General features: G+C 47.1%; 1 protein-coding gene across 5 annotated transcripts in view; it reads right to left on the bottom strand.

The window, feature by feature from the left end:
- Positions 1-18463, bottom strand: part of LOC117404581 (lysine-specific demethylase 6B) — a 78265-nt gene that overhangs the window by 10402 nt on the left and 49400 nt on the right. For 4 of the 5 annotated variants that reach the window (XM_059015505.1, XM_059015506.1, XM_059015507.1 and 1 more), the window contains 11 exons: positions 12535-12633; positions 9096-9271; positions 8401-8518; positions 8137-8235; positions 7473-7704; positions 6541-6612; positions 5943-6116; positions 5245-5409; positions 4675-5043; positions 4077-4319; positions 688-3755 (listed from right to left, as the gene is read on the bottom strand). In XM_059015505.1, coding sequence (XP_058871488.1) covers positions 688-3755; positions 4077-4319; positions 4675-5043; positions 5245-5409; positions 5943-6116; positions 6541-6612; positions 7473-7704; positions 8137-8235; positions 8401-8513 — 4535 coding nt within the window. In that variant the 5' untranslated portion in view covers positions 8514-8518; positions 9096-9271; positions 12535-12633. The remainder of the gene's footprint in view (positions 1-687; positions 3756-4076; positions 4320-4674; positions 5044-5244; positions 5410-5942; positions 6117-6540; positions 6613-7472; positions 7705-8136; positions 8236-8400; positions 8519-9095; positions 9272-12534; positions 12634-18463) is intronic. The other variant, XM_059015509.1, reaches the window with a different exon arrangement.

The raw sequence follows: 18463 nt of genomic DNA, 5'->3' as shown, positions 1-18463 counted from the left end.
TTAGTCTGGGGGCGACAGCCGGGATCGTTCCTCCAGTGTTTCGGATCTTCTCAGCGTTTACAGCAGGGTGGTCAAAACTGGCCCTTCCACTGCTAGTCCGAGTTTCAAAACCTGCTCTAAAATTGTCTGTCTTTCTGAACCAATTAGACCTCCTTCCGGACCCTGAACTAGTTAATTATCTCATTTTACCTGTTAAACAAACCTGGAGCTGAATAATGGCTCTCCAGGACCCTCTGTGATGGACTGGACACCCCTGCATCAATAGCTGCTTATATATAGAAGACACCAACTCATAAACTACATCTATAATGTGCAGAGTAGACAGACAGCACTTCTGAAACATTCTGTAGTTATTCCATGAACAAGGACAGCTAAATAACCCCGTCCATCACTGTTAAACCAGGCTCCTGATTATCACTTTAACATTAGCGAATGTCACGTCTAAGATACCCCAGTGCCGTGACTGGACAGTCCTGCTTTCAGGAGTCCACTTACTTGTTTGGGGGTGATCATTTAGTTGAAGACACGATGGGGGTGGCCATTCCAAACTGTTTAACTGAACCAATTAAACCTCCGCCCGGACCTAATTCACAATCTCATTTTACTTGTTAACCCCGGAGTGGAGGAACGGCCCTGGCCGACCGAGACAGGCTGGACAGCCCCGGTTTGTTTCTCGAGTCCACTTACTTGCAGGCTTGGATGACCTCGCTGGCCGTGTTGCGGATGGTGATCTGGGACAGCGGGATGCTCCTCTTCTCCTCCACCTCGGAGGCGATGAACCGCTCCCGCTCGCCGCTCTCCACTTTGATCAGGCGGATCTTCAGCTCCTTGGGGGGCCCGTCCGAGAGGCCCTTGAGCTTCAGGAAGTCCGCAGGGCCCAGGGCCCCCCCGCTGCCACCCCCACCCTCCCTGCTCCCGCAGGAAGAGGCCACTCCCCCGCCTACCGCCTTCCTCTTGGGCTCGGCGCCGACTCCCACACACTCGCCCTTCCCCTTCTCCCTTGCTTGGCTGCCCTTTCTCTGCATGTCCAGATTGCCCAGCACTTGCCTGCTCTTATCCTTGTGCGATTTGCCTTCCTTGTCTTTGTGTCGCCTGCTTGAGCTGCAGCTGCTGCTGCTGCCAGTTCCGCTCCGACCAGAAGAAGATGATGATGAAGAGGTGTTGGATGTCGGTGAAGAATCCCTCTTCCTGTGCTTCTTGTGTTCTTTGCGGTCTTTCCTCTCCCTCCTCTCGCTTTTGCAGCCCTTCTCCGGCCTCTCCCTCTCCTTCTCAGTCTTCCTGTGATCCTTCTCGGGCTTGACCCGGCAGCTCCCGGCGGGAATGGCGTGCCGGGTCAGAAGGACCTCGCAGCTCCGGCTCAGCTCGGATATGGATGCCTCAGATATGGTCACCAGCTGCTGCTGCTCCTCCTCCTCCTCCTTCACTTCGGAAGTCCTGGCTTCCTTCTCCAGACCCCTAACCCCGGCTTTGCCATCCTCATCATCATCATCATCTTCGCTGTCCTCGTCCTCCTTCTCCGTCTCCTCTTGCTTCACCTCCACCCTCGCCGCGAAATCGGACTCTTCCGAGTCGCTTCTGTCGAGCCCGGCTCGGGCCTTAGTTTCCCCCCCACCCCTCGGCTCCTTGTCTTCCCGGGCCAGCGAGGTCGTCGTCGTGTCCGACGAGAACCGCAGCGGCGCAGGAGGTGGGGCGTACTTGAAGGAAGAACCCCGATTTCCAGCACCGCCAGGGGGGGGCCTTCCAAAAGGCCCTCCCCTGTAGGAATACTTCTGGCTCTCCAGGACCGAGGCGAGGGATTTGAACATGTTCCTCACGTCTGTCTGCTGCTGCTGCTGCTGCTGCTGAGGAGCTTGGGGCAGCTTGGCCGGAGAGTGCAGCAGCTTGTTATCTTCATCATCTTCCTCCTCCTCCTCCTCCATCTCTTCCTCCTCGATTCCGATCGGAGATTCCTCTCTTTTCCGCTCGGGGAAGCCGTAAAGCTTGGCCAGGTCGTTGTGAAGGTAGCTGCTGCTGTTGTAAACGTGACTCTCCTTGACCAGAGGAGCCGGGGGGAAGGAGGGAGTTGGTTGCTGCTGGGGCTGAATCTGGCAGCTTGGGCTCAGCTTTAAAGAAGGGTTCCTCGCCTCCTTTTCAGAGACGGAGGACGACCTGCTGTATGAAGTCGACGACGTGGAAGACGACGCCAGCGAGCCCTGCCTGCTCAAGACTGGGGGGTTCTTGTTCACCAGGCTGAAATCCATGTTGGAGGGCTTGGGTCTCTCCAGCAAGGGAGGGGGCTGCCGGCTGTCTTTGAGGTCCGGCAGCGGCCGGGGCACGGGCAGAGGGGAGATGGGGGAGTAGCGATCCCCGCTAGCGCTGCCGTTGTATAACTCATCCTCCTTCTGGATCGACTCGTCCAGCATCTTCATGATATTTGCCAGGCCGTCGGGGAGAATGGGCTCCTCGAACTGGTCCCCCATCCCCTGGTCTCCCGTCCGGCTGGGGAAATCTTCAAAGAGCTTCTCGGGGGGTTTCCTCCCTCCGTTTCCTCCTCCTTCTTTCCTGGTCGTCGGGTATTCCTGTGTTTCTGTGGGGAAGAGAGGCAGGACCCCCGAGGTGGCCGGGTCTTTGGGTAAAACGGCTGCTGTCTGTTGCATCAGTCGGCTGCCCATCAGCTCCGAGGGCCTGTGCAACGATGGCAGTGGCGAGGGCGATGGTGAGGGTGATGCAGTTCCTGAGGTATTTGGCAGCTGGGGTACCTGATGAGCAGGACTGCCTGACCCGCTACTCCGTCTCTCCCCCTTGGCGATGAAATCCAGCCTGGCCGCGGAAGCAGAGGGGGCGGAAACGATGACGGGGGCCGCGGTCCCGGTCTTTTCCGACGTCCAGAAAGGCGGCACCGCCCCCGGCTCTTTCTCCCCGTATCGGGGAGAAGCCTTTCCGCCATCCTCACCCCGAGCCTTGATCACGGGTGCGGAGAGCAGGCGCTCCAGACTCGCCACCGCCTCCTTCTCGTCTCCTCCGTCTCCCTCCGGCTGCTTTCCTTCCCTCTCCTCCTCCCTCTCCCGTTCTCGGACCCTGTCTTCCAGCTCCGCGTCCAGCTTGTCCAGCACCTCCTCGATGCTCAGCGGCTGCCTGCGAAGAGGCTCGTGTCGGTAAGGGCTGGGCGAGGGGGCGGACTGGGGAGGGTTCAGAACAAGGGGAGGGGGCTGCACGGCAGCAGGGGGAGGAGGAGGAGGAGGAGGAGACGGAGACGGCTTGCGGCTGACCTCGGCTGTCGTGTTTTTCAGCTTCTCAAAGTGCGGTGCCAGCACGCTACGGGACGAGGAGGAAAAGGAGGAGGAGGAGGAGGACGAGGAAGAAGTTGCTGTAGTTGCAGCAGTGGCAGTCCGGGGAGGCTCACAGCGTTTGTAAAAGTACTCCCGTTTCTCTAAAGGAGGCTGGATCTCTCTCCTGTCCGGCTCTCCCAGCAGCTGGTTTTCTCCCTTAAGCCCCGGAGTCATCAGGACTGGGGTTGGCAGGGGCTCCTTCCAGCCTGCAGTGGATCTCAGGACGCCAGGAGTCGGAGAGCCTGTAGGGGGCGCTGGGACCTGGACTGCACTGCTGCCGCTGTAGGGGTTACTCCGGCAGATGTCCGTGGCAGCGGGGGTGGTCCCTGGCATCGCGGGACGGCCTGCGTGGGGGTGCCCGTGCCCTAACAGGGGGGCTCCCCTCTCCAAAGGTCGCCTGTGACCCTGAGTTTCTAGACCCTGATTTCCGGGGTACCGACCTGACGTCTGGAGAGGAGAAAAAAAAAAAAGAGGGGAAAAAAGTTATTTAAAAGGTGTTCATGAGGGGTGGGAATAAGACTCCCGTTGCATAGCAGTTTGATCCAGTCTTGGTTTTACTGTGAGTTTAAAAAAAAAACACACCTGTGCTTGTTACCTATACACTGTGCTGGCTAATCAAGCTTGTTGTAATAAAATCTAGAATTGTTGAAACTGTTGTGCAACGGGAGTCGTCTTGCTATCCTTGTAATGCAGTTATGAATTACAGGACTCAACATTTAACAGGAGACGGTCAGGTCAACTCAAAAAGTTAAATAAAAGTAAACTCACCACATTGGAGGCGTGGCTGTTTCTTTGCTGCTGCTTTCTCCAGCTCTCATTTGTGGAGGAGGAAGAGGGAGTGGCGCCCAGGCCGTGAGGTATTCCGCTAAGGGAGGAGCTGCCACGGGCTGGTGTCAGTGGGGGAGGCAGCAGAGTTTGCTGGTTGTGATGAGGGTGGTGGTGGTGGTGAGAGTTGTAAGGCACGCAGGTAATGTTTGCTGGTGAGACGTTGGGCCGGTTGAGCCTGGCCTGCTGGGGAGAGGGGAGGAAATAAGGATTATAAGGGTTATTGGAATGTATTTGGCGTATAACATGAAATACTACTGCAATGCTATTGTGGCTCCGATAGACTTTTGGAGATATCATTTTGCAGTTTCTTTGATGACGTGATGTTAAATAAAATAAATTATGTTCATTCTAGGAGATGCAAAACGTTTGGCCATAGCTGCCACATATCGTATTACCTAGATCATATATTGCCTGTGATGGCTGACAGAGTAGGGCTCCCTGTACGCACGCGTGCTCGGGTTTAACTTTTTAAAACATAAACTGGCGACAAGGTAAAAAAAAAAAAAAAAATACAAAAAATTCACACACTGGTCCTTACCTGCTGGCTGCTACTGGTCTCTCTCGGATCGTTCCTGGGGTCCCCCGTACCTCTCGCCTGGCCCCCGTGGTTGTAGCTGGGATGCTGCCGGCTCTCCCCTGCTGGTTGCTGGTGGGGGTGGAGGGGGGCGTGTGGGTGGGGGGGGTAGCGGCTGCCCTGCATTATCAAGGGGCCTGGGGCTGGAGTCTGAGGCAGGGGTTTGGGCAGATTACTGCAGCTGCTGTGTTGGATGTGATTGCTGTTGAAGTGAGAGGAGAGGGGTGGGCAGGAGGAGGAGGAGGAGGAGGATGAAGAGGAAGAGGCGGAGGGGATGGGTGATGGAGGGGTGGTCTTGTAAGGGTAAGCACCCAGGACTGGGTTCTGCTGATCCTGGAGAAGAAGAAAGAAAAATTAATGACAATAATAGTAATAATAATAATAATAATAATAATAATAACAATAATAATAATACATTTCACCATTGTGTATTCCGTAATCCACTGTAATAACTAACATCGACACACAACGCCTTCATTGCGTGCGACGGGGGTCTGTGAAGCCAGACCCTGCAGTGACTGATGAAGACCTCACCTGATAGTCGCTCTTCCTCTCGGGGGGCCAGGACGACCCCCCCTTGTGCAGGGGGTTCCACAGCCCCCCCGGCTTGGGCAGCTGGTAGTGTCCCCCCGGGTGGTGGAGGGGGTGTGTCGGGGGCAGGTTTGGCATTGGGGGGCGCGGCATTCCGGAGCGATTAATCTGCGGGCGGGAGAGGAAAAAAAACAAAACAAAAAAAACACTCAAATAACTTCAAGGGTTAAAGCTTTAGGGTCATATTCTAGTTATTCAATTTTAAATAAAGTAATATGAAAACGATTCTGTGCTAAATTATCATCTTGGGCTTCCTACTAAAAATCGAAGGACTTTTTCAATCTACCAGCACTCCAGCACGGTGTTGTTTCACGTCAGGCAAAGTTGTTTCTTCCTCTCCTGGTCTTTGTTCCAACCCTGTTCTAAACTGTTTAACTGAACAATAATAAATCTCCAATCAAACCCTGAAGTAGATCACAATCTCATTTTACCTGTAAAACCTGGACTGGAATAGAGCCTCCCTGACTGTGATTGGGCAGCCCTGGACTAATGAGTCTTGTGTATTAATGCAGCTGCAGTGTTTGGGATCCCTGCAGGTTAGCGATCCATGGGGGGAAATCTTGGAAGAGGTTAAGAAGCACTGCTGGGAAAGGAGGAGTGTGTGTTTTGAATGCCCCCGTTTTCCCTCTGCTTGGTCTCACCTGGTCTGGGCTGATGCTCCTCCTTCTCTTCACCGGACTGGGGATCTCCTCACTGGGAGGGGTGGAAGGTACCACGTGGTGAATGTGAGGGGTGTGCTGGATCACCGAATGGTCCACATGTGCTGCTGGCCGCTTCAGTTGGCAGCCGTTTTTCCCTGGGTAGTTTCTTGCTTGCTGTGAACAAAACACAAAATCACTGTCAAGATTATAGTTTTTTTTTTTGTTGTTTTTTTTTTTTAAACCCAAATTACACAGCAGCTTGATCCATTGAAGGATTTATCCCCGGCTAATGCCTTCATTATAAAACTACAGTCAAGCAGACCAGCGTTTGGGCTCTAGTGCCTTCATCAGTGTTATTGAAACTAGAAGAGACTGAGTCAAGCAGACCAGCGTTTGGGCTCCAGTGCCTTCATCAGTGTTATTGAAACTAGAAGAGACTGAGTCAAGCAGACCAGCGTTTGGGCTCTAGTGCCTTCATCAGTGTTATTGAAACTAGAAGAGACTGAGTCAAGCAGACCAGCGTTTGGGCTCCAGTGCCTTCCTCAATGCTATTGCAGTAGTGGAAGTGCTTGTCAGTGTTTGATCCCTGAATGATTACCTGCTGCAGCAGATCCCACACTTCATGTAGCGGAGGCAGGTTGTGAGGCCGGTGCTGGTGTGGACTCAGGTACTGGAAAGAAAGAAAGAAAATGATCTTTAACTGCAATAAACTTAATTCTCCTTGTGTCTATGTTTGCACTATTAAGTAAATACATTTTGATCATTTAAAAAAAAAAAAAAAAAAAGCTTTTAAAAAAAGATACTTTTTTTTAAGTATTTTTAGAATTTAACATTTTGCATTAGTGCTTGCACTACTAAGTAAAACGACATGTATTTTTAAAAAAATATTTGCAAACATTCCTTCCCCCTGTAGCTTTAATAAGATATTGCATTGAACACGTTTTTCATGTATCTTGTTGCATTGGAGCTTAAGTAAAAGAAAATAAATCATTTGATTGTGAGCAGATTTAGCCGATTGCTCCAGTGGAAGTGAGCAGCGGTTTTGAAGAGTAAGTCAAGGGGTTGCAAAAAACATAGCGTCACACATCCTCACATGCTGCTACAACTGTTTAAATAACGTACCTGTCATTTTTCTTTTCATTGTTAGCATCCTGACAACTTTTTACACTTGCCGTCAAAGTCTGTTTCAAAGCTCTTTTCAAAGCGTCCGCTCTCGTGCGCCGATAGGGTCAGGATTCTCGGCTGCATTGTCAAACAGGTAACACAGCAGTAACGAGCCATGCTGTGTTACGGAACTGAAAAGCCAGAGATCTCAAAATCGGACATCATGAAAAGAGCTTTGAAACAGACTTTGAAGGTAAGTGTAAAAAATTGTCAGGATGTTAACAATGAAAAGAAAAATTACAGTTGCAGCAACACGTGTAACGCTATCTTTTTCTGAACCCCGCTACTTACTCTTTAAGACGGAATTACTTAGACTTTTTTAAACCCTGATCAGTGAAAGTTTCACAGCGCGGGGCTGCCCCTCACCCTCTGCAGCTGATTGGCTCGCGCGGCGAGGTGGGTGTGGCCCGGGCCGTAGCCGTGGCAACGCGCCCCGTTCTGGTAGCACCTCAGTGCCTCCTCCAGCTCCTGCTCCGACTCGTAGATCTGACCCAATTGCTCCCACAGCCGGGCCTGCTGACGGTCCCTCTGCAGAGACTGGACCAGCCCGTGAATCAGCTCGATCCGTTCAGAGAGCAGGGGCCGGGGGGGAGCGGGGCTGAGAGAGAGAGAGAGAACATTAAAATCGTTGGGAAAGTGAACATTTTTCAGTTTATTTCTATTGTTTTATATGAGATTCATACAAGGTCATCATGCATTTGCTTTCTAGTTTTCCATTAGTCCCCATTTAGCACTTTCATCCAAAGCAACTTACAGAGACTAGGGGGTGAGCTATGCATCATCAACAACTGCTGCTGCTGCTGCAGAGTCACTTCCAATAGGACCTTGTTTGTTTTACGTCTCATCCAAAGGACGGAGCACAAGGAGGTTAAGTGACTTGCTCAGGGTCACACAGTGAGTCAGTGGCTGAGCCGGGATTTGAACCTGGAACCTCCCGGTAATAAAGCCCCTTTCTTTAACCACTGGACCACACAGAAAGACCAGAAAAGAGTTTATTTATCCATCCCCTTACAAGCACTGCTTTACTCACCCTGGGGGAAAGTAGAGTTTGCTGGGGTGGGCGAGGCTGGTCATGTGACCTGCCGGCAGGTGAGAGGGAAGCTGTGATTGGCCGACGCTGGCTGGGCCCCTGCATGAGCAAGAAGAGGGGAAAAAGAATTGAAAGACTAATCGACTTTATATTCGCAGCGCAAAAAAACGTGCGCTATCCTCGCAGACCTAAGTGGAGGTGTTGAAAGCGCTGCATAATGCTCCACAGTACAAGAGGAAGAAAGAGGGTGCTGCAGAATGTTACCTGGAGGGGGGTATCCAGGCTCGGCTGCCTGGGGGTCCCCATGGCCCCCCCCGACCGTCCAGAGGGAAAGTGCTGCTGCTGCGCCCACCAAACTGATCCACTGTGTGATGCATCCAGCCTGGGAGAGGAGAGAGAGGGGGAGGCAGACAGGGGAGAGACAGAGAGAGGGCGAGGGAGAGAGGAGAAAGAGTGAAGACAGGAAGAGGGAGAGCATTTACAATGCTTCCCTTTGCTTTACCAGACCTCTCTGTGCTTTACAATGCTTCCCTATGCTTTACCAGACCTCTCTGTGCTTTACAATGCTTCCCTATGCTTTACCAGACCTCTCTGTGCTTTACAATGCTTCCCTATGCTTTACCACACCTCTCTGTGCTTTACAATGCTTCCCTATGCTTTACCACACCTCTCTGTGCTTTACAATGCTTCCCTATGCTTTACCAGACCTCTCTGTGCTTTACAATGCTTGCCTATGCTTTACCATACCTCTGTGCTTTACAATGCTTCCCTGTGCTTTACCATACCTCTCTGTGCTTTACAATGCTTCCCTATGCTTTACCATATCTCTCTGTGCTTTACAGTGCTTCCCTATGCTTTACCACACCTCTCTGCGCTTTACAATGCTTATGATTTACCATGCTTTCACTGTGCTTGATTACACTTTGCTGGGCTTTTACTATGGGAGATTTTATACTTACCACGTTAGCTGAGTCTGCAAGTCTCTCCACTGCAGTCTGTTCCTGGTCCCTCTCCCAGTTTAGAGAACTGAAGTCCTTCTTATTAGTGCGTGTGTGCGTTTATACACACGAATCTGTCTCTGCAAAGTGTCAGCTCAGAGTTACTCTGTGTGTCTTCACAGCTCCATACAAGCACACTGGACGAGAGGGGGAGAGAGAGAGAGAGACTTGAGTTCATTGTCGATCCACACTGAACTGCAACGTTCCCTGATCGTTCTCCTCCTTCGGTGACTCTATTTATTTCAACGAAGTTTAGGACTTGGATTAATCCAAATGCATCCTAGTTCCCCCGAGATCCTTGGAAATGTGTCCTCGGTGGGGCGGGGGAAAGTCCGTACCAAGTGCAATCACAACTGCGCCGCCGGATCTCAGGATGTAGCTTAAATATATTCCTGTCAGCTTACTGTGTACCGCAATAAAAATGTTTCATACAGCTTTATAACAAAAAAAAAAATCTAATATATCATAACAAAAAATGCATTAAAAAAAATTACACAGTACATCAATTTCTTACCTTATTTAATTTAACATCTGAATGCAATTCAAACTGCCGTTCATAAAGATGCCTTGGGAATCATAATCAAAAAATAACTAAATAAATCCATGCATATTTCACAGATGCTCATAAAAGTACTACATAATATATAAAAGAACGATTTTACAAGAGACGCATTTTTAATAAACTACAATATAAAAAAGGATCTCAATAGACTGTCTGTAATCATTGCTCCTGTTAACTGAACCACAGTACTATGCGTAAGCATATTCCCAGACAGCTAGCAGCTCTCTCTCAGATGCCTGGCTGCAGTTTTTAAAGGGGTTTTAAAGAGTCCTTGTGACCATAGACCAGCCCCCTTCCTACATGAAAGGGGTCATGTGGTACCAGAGCCCCCCCCACCTCCTCTCCACCCCCCCATTACACGACTGATGTAAGCACTCAGCAATGCGCTCCAGTCTTTGACAATCTCCACGGAGCAGAGACAGGCTGTGCTCCCAAAAGCACAGAACCACACGCTCTCTCTTTAAAGCACGACGTTGCGTGCGCTGGGTTACAAAAGGGCTTGAATGCCGCAGAGGTTCAGGCGAAGACGCATTTAGAAGCACGCAGAAAGGGAAAGAGAGAGAGGGACAACAGAAAGGTCTATTTCTGGCCAGCAATGCTGGTGAAGTGGCTGTTTCTGTAACTTGTTTATACACAGAGGCGGGGGGGACAGGAGATCAAACAGCCTTCTAAACATAAAGATATATATTTAGAGAAGAAAAACATTCTGTCCATTCCTTCTCCGTAGGCTTGCACATTCTCTGTGTCTCTCTCTCTCTCTCTCTCTCTCTCCTTATAGTTTTAAAATAGAAGAGAGGGGGTTTTATTTTTGACCCCGCTGAATCATTTTAAAAAGTCATGATGCTAAACCAGTCACCCCGCCCCCCTCGTTTCCTTGTGGGCTCCGTCGGGCCGTCATCACCTCGACAGTCACAGCCAACAGGAGTCCAGCACAGTTCCACTAATATCAGATTGCACTGACCGGACTGCATAACAACAAGACTACTTTCATAAACAGAACAGCCTTTATGTAACTCCTGAGTCAATGTGCTTTTACACCCTGCTTAAAAATAAATGCGACACACATTTCCCAAGCCAGCTATTACAATAGTCAGTTACTAGTATCGCTTATTCATGAAATATTTCTACTGATTGACGAGCATCCTTGGAGCTGTTTTAGAATTCTCTCTCTCTCTCTAGCTATCCATAGATAGATAAAGTTCTATTGTCTTGCCCTCCCCATTATCTCAGTCGGAGGTCTTGGAATCCTATTGTATTTAAAAATCTATTCTAGTTCCACACCTAGTTGAGTCTCCTGTGTCTTTGCAAAGATTATAGATTAGACAGACCCCTCCAACTCTGGGGTGCATTCACATCACAGCCTCCTCAAGCATCTGGAGGTGCGTTCGTAAACTCAATGTGACGCTTTGAAAGAGCGTCCGAGAAATCTCTTCGGAGTGCTTCAGAGCGTGAATTTTCTCTTCAGTTTTAGAACGACCTCATGAAGGCGTATCTCATGAATAGTCATACATGGCCCTGGTATCAGATAACGGGGCGGTCATAAGTAAACAAGCTGGCTGATAGTGAGTCCCCGCACAGAGAACACAGACATTTGCAGAGCTTTTTTGAGATGTTATAGTTATAAAATAATGACTTGGATCGCATTATTGAGGAGTTTGGTGATAAAACGAGTGATCAGGAGATGATTGATCGGTATGTACGACTATTATTATTATTTATTTCTTACATAGGTGAAAGCTATAGCGAACGAAAGGGTGGGGCGGGGCTGGAGATGCCTAGCGAGTGCTTTATTGTTATGCAGGGCCTTTTAAACCCGTTTGACTGTGAAAAAAAATACTTTTAAACAGCGCGTCTAAAATTAACTGCGCATGTGAAAATAAATTACACCTGGCGTGCCTGACGCGCATTTAATAAATGGACCGCAAAGGGTTAATGGCTTTTTCTTAGACTGATACACAATCGATTTATTTCATATATATATATATATATATATATATATATATATATATATATATATATATATATATATATATATATATATACACACACACACACAAGTTTTCAACTCTTCAGTCTAATACTACTACTGCTCTTCAGTTTGAATTTTTTTTTTTTTGAGCGGTGGTACTGTTTAACAAAAAATAAATAAAAGAAAGAAAAACTGGTCAGTGCTTATTGGTGTTGAACAAGGCTAGTGTGCAGACAACTCCTCCCCTGTCACCCCTTCAGTCGCTTCAAAACGTAAAACCCGAACTTAAAATATGTGGATTATCATTTTTTCCTCAAAAAACATTTAAATGACAAATATAGAAATAGATAATAAAAACACGTTTAGAATACACCCGCATCCACCACAGCGAGCCGTTAGCCATTTTTAAAGTGAACGCTCCGAGAAATCCAGCTCTGAAGCTGGAGCGGCCAGAATGTGCTCCGAGCGCTCCCAAATTCATCTCCTCTGAGTTTTCAAACGACAGAACAGAGCGCTGAAACTCTGAGATTGAGTTTTCAAAACACTTATCGAAAAAACAGTCCCTGTAGTTTAATGAATACAGGTCATTATGTTTTACAATGAAGTAAGGCCAATGTTATACTGTCATTCTCAGCAAAAAGCTGCCAAGCAACTAATTCCACGGCTCACCTCTGGGTGGCAGTGTAGTTCACCGACTACTATACAAACTTTACCTTCATAGGCCTGATTTGACAGCTTCTTTTTATTCACCGTTTTAATTTTTATTAAATTCCTGCATGTAATTAGTGGCGTTTACCCTTAATTGACCTCGAAAAATATTTCAAACAGTCTGATGACATCACAATCTTGGCATACAAACATTCTCTCACCTTCAGCTCGGCATGAACAGTCTTGTCTAAATCGGGGTCATTGATTCAGCTTCTCCAGCCAGTCATGGCTTCCGGATTCTCTGGAGACTTGTCAACAGTCTAAATGGAAATAAAGAGAGAGTGTGAATTCACTGAATTACACAGGAATAAAAAAATAAAAAAAAACCACCCCCACCCCCAGTGTATTCTTGTGAACCCCTGCTTTAGGGGCTGTTTGCCTAAAACACTAAGTTCAACACTTAATGATGTATTTCCCTGAACTAGGGTACTGACTCTTAAAAAGCTACTTTGTGCAACACCTTTAAAAACTCAAGCAACGCTTACAACGCAAAAAAACTAAGTGGAGATTGAACTGAAGGGGCTCCTGAACTTCAATACTGCAGTGAACATCTCTCGCAGCAATCCCAGTCTGTGCGCCTTCACTGCGAGCGTGTTAAGCAGTCGATTCACGGAAGGCAGTTTTCACAGAACGCGTGAAATACACAAGTACCCGTACCACACGGTTTATACTGAGCTGTGTACATGACAATAGTAAGGTTTACACTTTCAAACTTGAACTTTGATTTACAGCACATCAAACAACCAGTTATAAAATAATCTTTACCACCCCTGGTTTACTCTCATAATCATATATATATATATATATATGTATATTATAATGACATTTCAGAGGGCTGGATCGCATCAATATCAGGGTCTAGTGCTGTATATTATAAAGACATTTCAGAGGGCTGGATCGCATCAATATCAGGGTCTAGCGCTATATATTATAAAGACATTTCAGAGGGCTGGATCGCATCAATATCAGGGTCTAGTGCTATATATTATAAAGACATTTCAGAGGGCTGGATCGCATCAATATCAGGGTCTAGCGCTGTATATTATAAAGACATTTCAGAGGGCTGGATCGCATCAATATCAGGGTCTAGTGCTGTATATTATAAAGACATTTCAGAGGGCTGGATCGCATCAATATCAGGGTCTAGTGCTATATATTATAATGACATTTCAGAGGGCTGGATCGCATCAATATCAGGGTCTAGTGCTGTATATTATAAAGACATTTCAGAGGGCTGGATCGCATCAGTATCAGGGTCTAGTGCTGTATATTATAAAGACATTTCAGAGGGATGTGTACCATCAATATCATGGTCTAGTGCAATATATTATAAAGACATTTCAGAGGGCTGGATCGCATCTATATCAGGGTCTAGTGCTATATATTATAAAGACATTTCAGAGGGATGTGTACAATCAATATCATGGTCTAGTGCAATATATTATAAAGACATTTCAGAGGGCTGGATCGCATCTATATCAGGGTCTAGTGCTATATATTATAAAGACATTTCAGAGGGATGTGTACCATCAATATCATGGTCTAGTGCAATATATTATAAAGACATTTCAGAGGGCTGGATCGCATCTATATCTCTATTTTTTTTTTATATATATATATATATATATATATATATATATATAGACAGATAGAGCACATTCATCATCTGTAACCCTTACACAATCAACAGTGCTAAATTTAGAAATGCTTAAAATAACAAACTAATGAACTCAGTGACGAACGTTTCCACTACAAGTTATTTTCAATGCTTTCGAAAGACTCCCGACTCAAAACATTAGTCACCCCGTCCCTCTCCATTCACACAGCTGATCTGAGCTTATGTGGTCAGAACGCATCTCTCTATTACTCACACACACAGCGGTCAGCTGCTACCCAACAAAACTGTGTACCACCATCTCACACTCCCTGTGTATAAACATCAGGGGTGGAAGTAAGACTCCCGTTGCACAGCACGCCTGGGTTTACTACGGGTTTAATGAGACACAAACGCTGGGGCTGACCAAGCTGGTATTAAAACCTGGTATGGGTGAAGCTGCTGTGGAACAGGAGTGGTATTGCCAGCCCTGAATATACACAGCATTCATGCCAGGAGGAAGTTTAAACATGTGAGCGGCTGTCAGGCACATGAGACACACAGTGGTGCGAGACAGAGTGCTTACACAGCAGTGCAGGTATCACACATTTCACATTCAGTATCTCCCTCACAGTCTTGTTCATATGCAATTCAATATTTTATAAATGCATGTTGTAGTAATGTATTACAATAGCATTGTAATGGGGCAGCAGTGTGGAGTAGTGGTTAGGGCTCTGGACTCTTGACCGGAGGGTTGTGGGTTCAATCCCAGGTGGGGGACACTGCTGCTGTACCCTTGAGCAAGGTACTTTACCTAGATTGCTCCAGTAAAAACCCAACTGTATAAATGGGTAATTGTATGTAAAAAATGATGTGATATCTGTATAATGTGAAATAATGTATAAGGTAATATCTTGTAACAATTGTAAGTCGTCCTGGATAAGGGCATCTGCTAATAAATAAATAAATAATAATAATAATAATAATAATAATAATAGTGATGGAGGCTTTTTATGATGGCTATTCTGTGACACAAAGACAGACAGACAGACATACAGACACAGACAGACAGACAGACAGACACATGGAAACACAGACAGACAGACACACACACACACTCAGACAGACAGGGCTGGGTTGAGGGCAAGTTGAATTCTGGTAACAGGAGATTTCACTTTGTCTGATAGGGGAAATAACCATGAAAGCACAGAGTGTGATCAAAATACCGCTTTCCCAAAATATTAACCCTGTGTGGTTCACAGGCCAGCGTTTGACGCATCGCTTGCGGGGGCGGGGAGTGGGGTGCGGCGGGTCATGGGAGGGGGTTGACGTTTTGGGAAATTCTCCCGTGTGATGTCACTCTCAGAATGACTCGGCTTGCTGGGCCGTGATGCGCTCTGTAAATAAACAGGAAGTGACAGCCGCAAGGGGAATCCACGACCACACGACAAAATAAAATAATAAACATTTACTTAACCCTGATCTTCTCCTACTGAAACTCACACCAGCCCTGCTGCTGCACCCAGTCCTGGAGTTCAGAGCTCCCCTCAATGAAGTCTGTTATTATTATTAATATTGAAATGATCAGGAGCCAGTAGTTTGAGCAGGGTTACAAACTCACACTAGCCCTGCTGCTGCTGCTGCTGCTGCTGCTGCACCCAGTCCTGGGGTTCAGAGCTCCCCTCAATGAAGTCTGTTATTATTATTAATATTGAAATGATCAGGAGCCAGTAGTTTGAGCAGGGTTACAAACTCACACTAGCCCTGCTGCTGCTGCTGCTGCACCCAGTCCTGGGGTTCAGAGCTCCCCTCAATGAAGTCTGTTATTATTATTAATATTGAAATGATCAGGAGCCTGGTAAATCTGCTCTGAATGAACTGATCACACTTCTCAGCATGAATAGTTTGCAGATACCCTAACAGGTGCTGTCCATGCAGCTATAAGGAAGGACTCTATCTATATAGACCTCTCTGTCTCAAAGAGAGAGAGAGAGAGAGAGAGAGAGAGAGAGAGAGACCCTATGGGGGAGGGATGCCCAGTATGTCTGTGCCTGTCGCAGCTTGACACACACAGTGAGCGCTCATGCACAGGGGCACTGACAGGAGGAGGAGGGGGGCGGTCAGTTTATTTTATCTACCAGTGCTCAGCATTCAGTTTTACATTCCTACCTCCAATTACTTTTTCCTTTTCATTTATTAACTTTTACTGTTTCTATTGTACTTTGTAACCGCTCTGGCAATGCTGCTAATGCTGTCATGCCAATAAAGAGAGACAGAGAGAGACAGAGAGAGAGAGAGAGGAGGTTGTGAGGGGAAGTGTGTAAAGTGCCTCTTATCAGCTGTAAAAGTACTCCTGCCCTCCTGTGTGCTGAGAGCCTGTGCTGAGAGCCTGTCTGTCACTGGGGGCTGCTCGTCCTTCATCTGTATGAGGAGAGGCAGAGCAGCAGGAACAGCGTGGCGTCTCGTGACATCCTGAAACACACACACACACAGAGGAGCACACACATAGAACAGAAACACACACACACACACACACACACACACACAGAGCACACACACACAGAGGAGCACACACATAGAACAGAAACACACACACACACACACACACAGAGCACACACATAGAACAGAAACACACACACACACAGAGGAGCACACACATAGAACAGAAACACACACAGGAGCACACACATAGAACAGAAACACACACACACAGAGGAGCACACACATACAACAGAAACACACACACACACAGAGGAGCACACACATAGAACAGAAACACACACACACAGAGGAGCACACACATAGAACAGAAACACACACACACACACACACAGGCGTGTACGTACACACAAACAGACGTACAGAAACACCCACAGAGACACACACAAACACCACAGTGTTTACGCCGATTCTCGTAGCAAACGTTATCTCTGTGCCACACAAGCCAGACAGATTTCAGAAAGCACAGTCTGACGGCTCCAGACAAGGTCTTGATGTTGATCTTTATACAACTATTTACAAGCAGAAACAAACCATTTGCACCCAGCATGCATGGCTGTTTCCATTGCAGTCTGATCCATTCCTGGTTTTACTCAAGAGTCTAATCAGACACACCTGAGCCCGATATCTGTTATTAGCTGTTGTCTAAATTGCTATTTCAGGTTTTTCACTCTTATTCAAATGATTCTGTATGACACACACATCCACAATGTCTAGAATTCACATCCTAGCCTTGTATTTAATTGTATTATGCCTGTATTTAATGTATTTGCATTGTTTTTTTTTACTGTTTGTATTTAATGTACTATGCCCTGTATTTCACTGTATTTAATGTATTATGCATTGATCCTCACTGTCTTGTAAAGCGCTTTGTGATGGTGGTCCACTACGAAAGGCGCTATATAAAATAAATACTGACTGATTGTGTCTTATACACACTGCTCATAGTAAAACTGCTAAGCAATAGGCATTTGATGTCATCCTTGTTAATGGCTAGGCATTCCTGTGTGTGTCTCTCGTCTGTCTTTCCCCCTCTTTCAGTTCATCAAAGCCCAGCTGTGAGCAGAAGAGACAGGAAGAGGCTGTCAGGAGACACAGGAAGTGGGCCTCCCTCGCTCTGCGTGTGCGTACAGGAACTGCTTCCTCCCTGCACGCAGGTTCCTGTGGAACAGTCTCTCCACCACCGGTTAGTGGCTTTCAGAGGAGAGGAGCTATGGAAAGTGACAAATTCTTTGGTGGCTTATTTATTTTTATATTCATTATTTTGTATGAAAAAGAGCTTGGGCTTGATTGAAAACTCTTCTCAAATTCTACAATTTGAAGAGGGCTGATCAAGTTACTGATGGTTGTAAAATATCTCAGTTTTGTTTTTCAGAGTGTGTGTTTCTCTGTGTGTGCGTCTATATATGTGTGTAGGTGTGACTGGGTGTGTGAGTGTGTCTCTGGGTGTGGGTGGCTGTGTCTCTGGGTGTGGGTGAGTGTGTGTCTCTCTGGGTCTGGGTGTCTCTGGGTGTCTCTGGGTGTGGGTGTGTGTGTGTCTCTGGGTGTGGGTGTCTCTGGGTGTGTGTGTCTCTGGGTGTGTGTGGGTGTGTGTGTCTCTGGGTGTGGGTGTCTCTGGGTGTGGGTGTGTGTGTCTCTGGGTGTGGGTGTGTGTCTCTGTATGTCTGCCTCACCATGCTTTAGAAGTGTGGACAGACTTGTTGCAGACAACAATAAAAAAATTAGTTTGAAAAACAGTAACAATCATGCAAGAGTCTGTTTCAGTGCCAAAATAACATTACAAGCTTGGTTTCCCCTGGCGACTGGTTGCCATGGCAGCCTCACACACCATTCCAATCTGGAGCGTTCTGATAAAAAATTAAAAAAAAAAAAAAAACAGGAGGGGCCTCGCTCAGCATGAACGATTTGAAACTTGAAGGCACTGACCTACATACCCAACGTCACACCAAGAAACACTGCCTACTGCTTCCAAGAAGAATGACGACAAACAAGAACA

This window comes from Acipenser ruthenus, chromosome 50 (assembly GCF_902713425.1).
Source record: "Acipenser ruthenus chromosome 50, fAciRut3.2 maternal haplotype, whole genome shotgun sequence".
Taxonomy (NCBI): domain Eukaryota; kingdom Metazoa; phylum Chordata; class Actinopteri; order Acipenseriformes; family Acipenseridae; genus Acipenser; species Acipenser ruthenus.
This window is presented reverse-complemented; position numbering and strand designations above follow the sequence as displayed.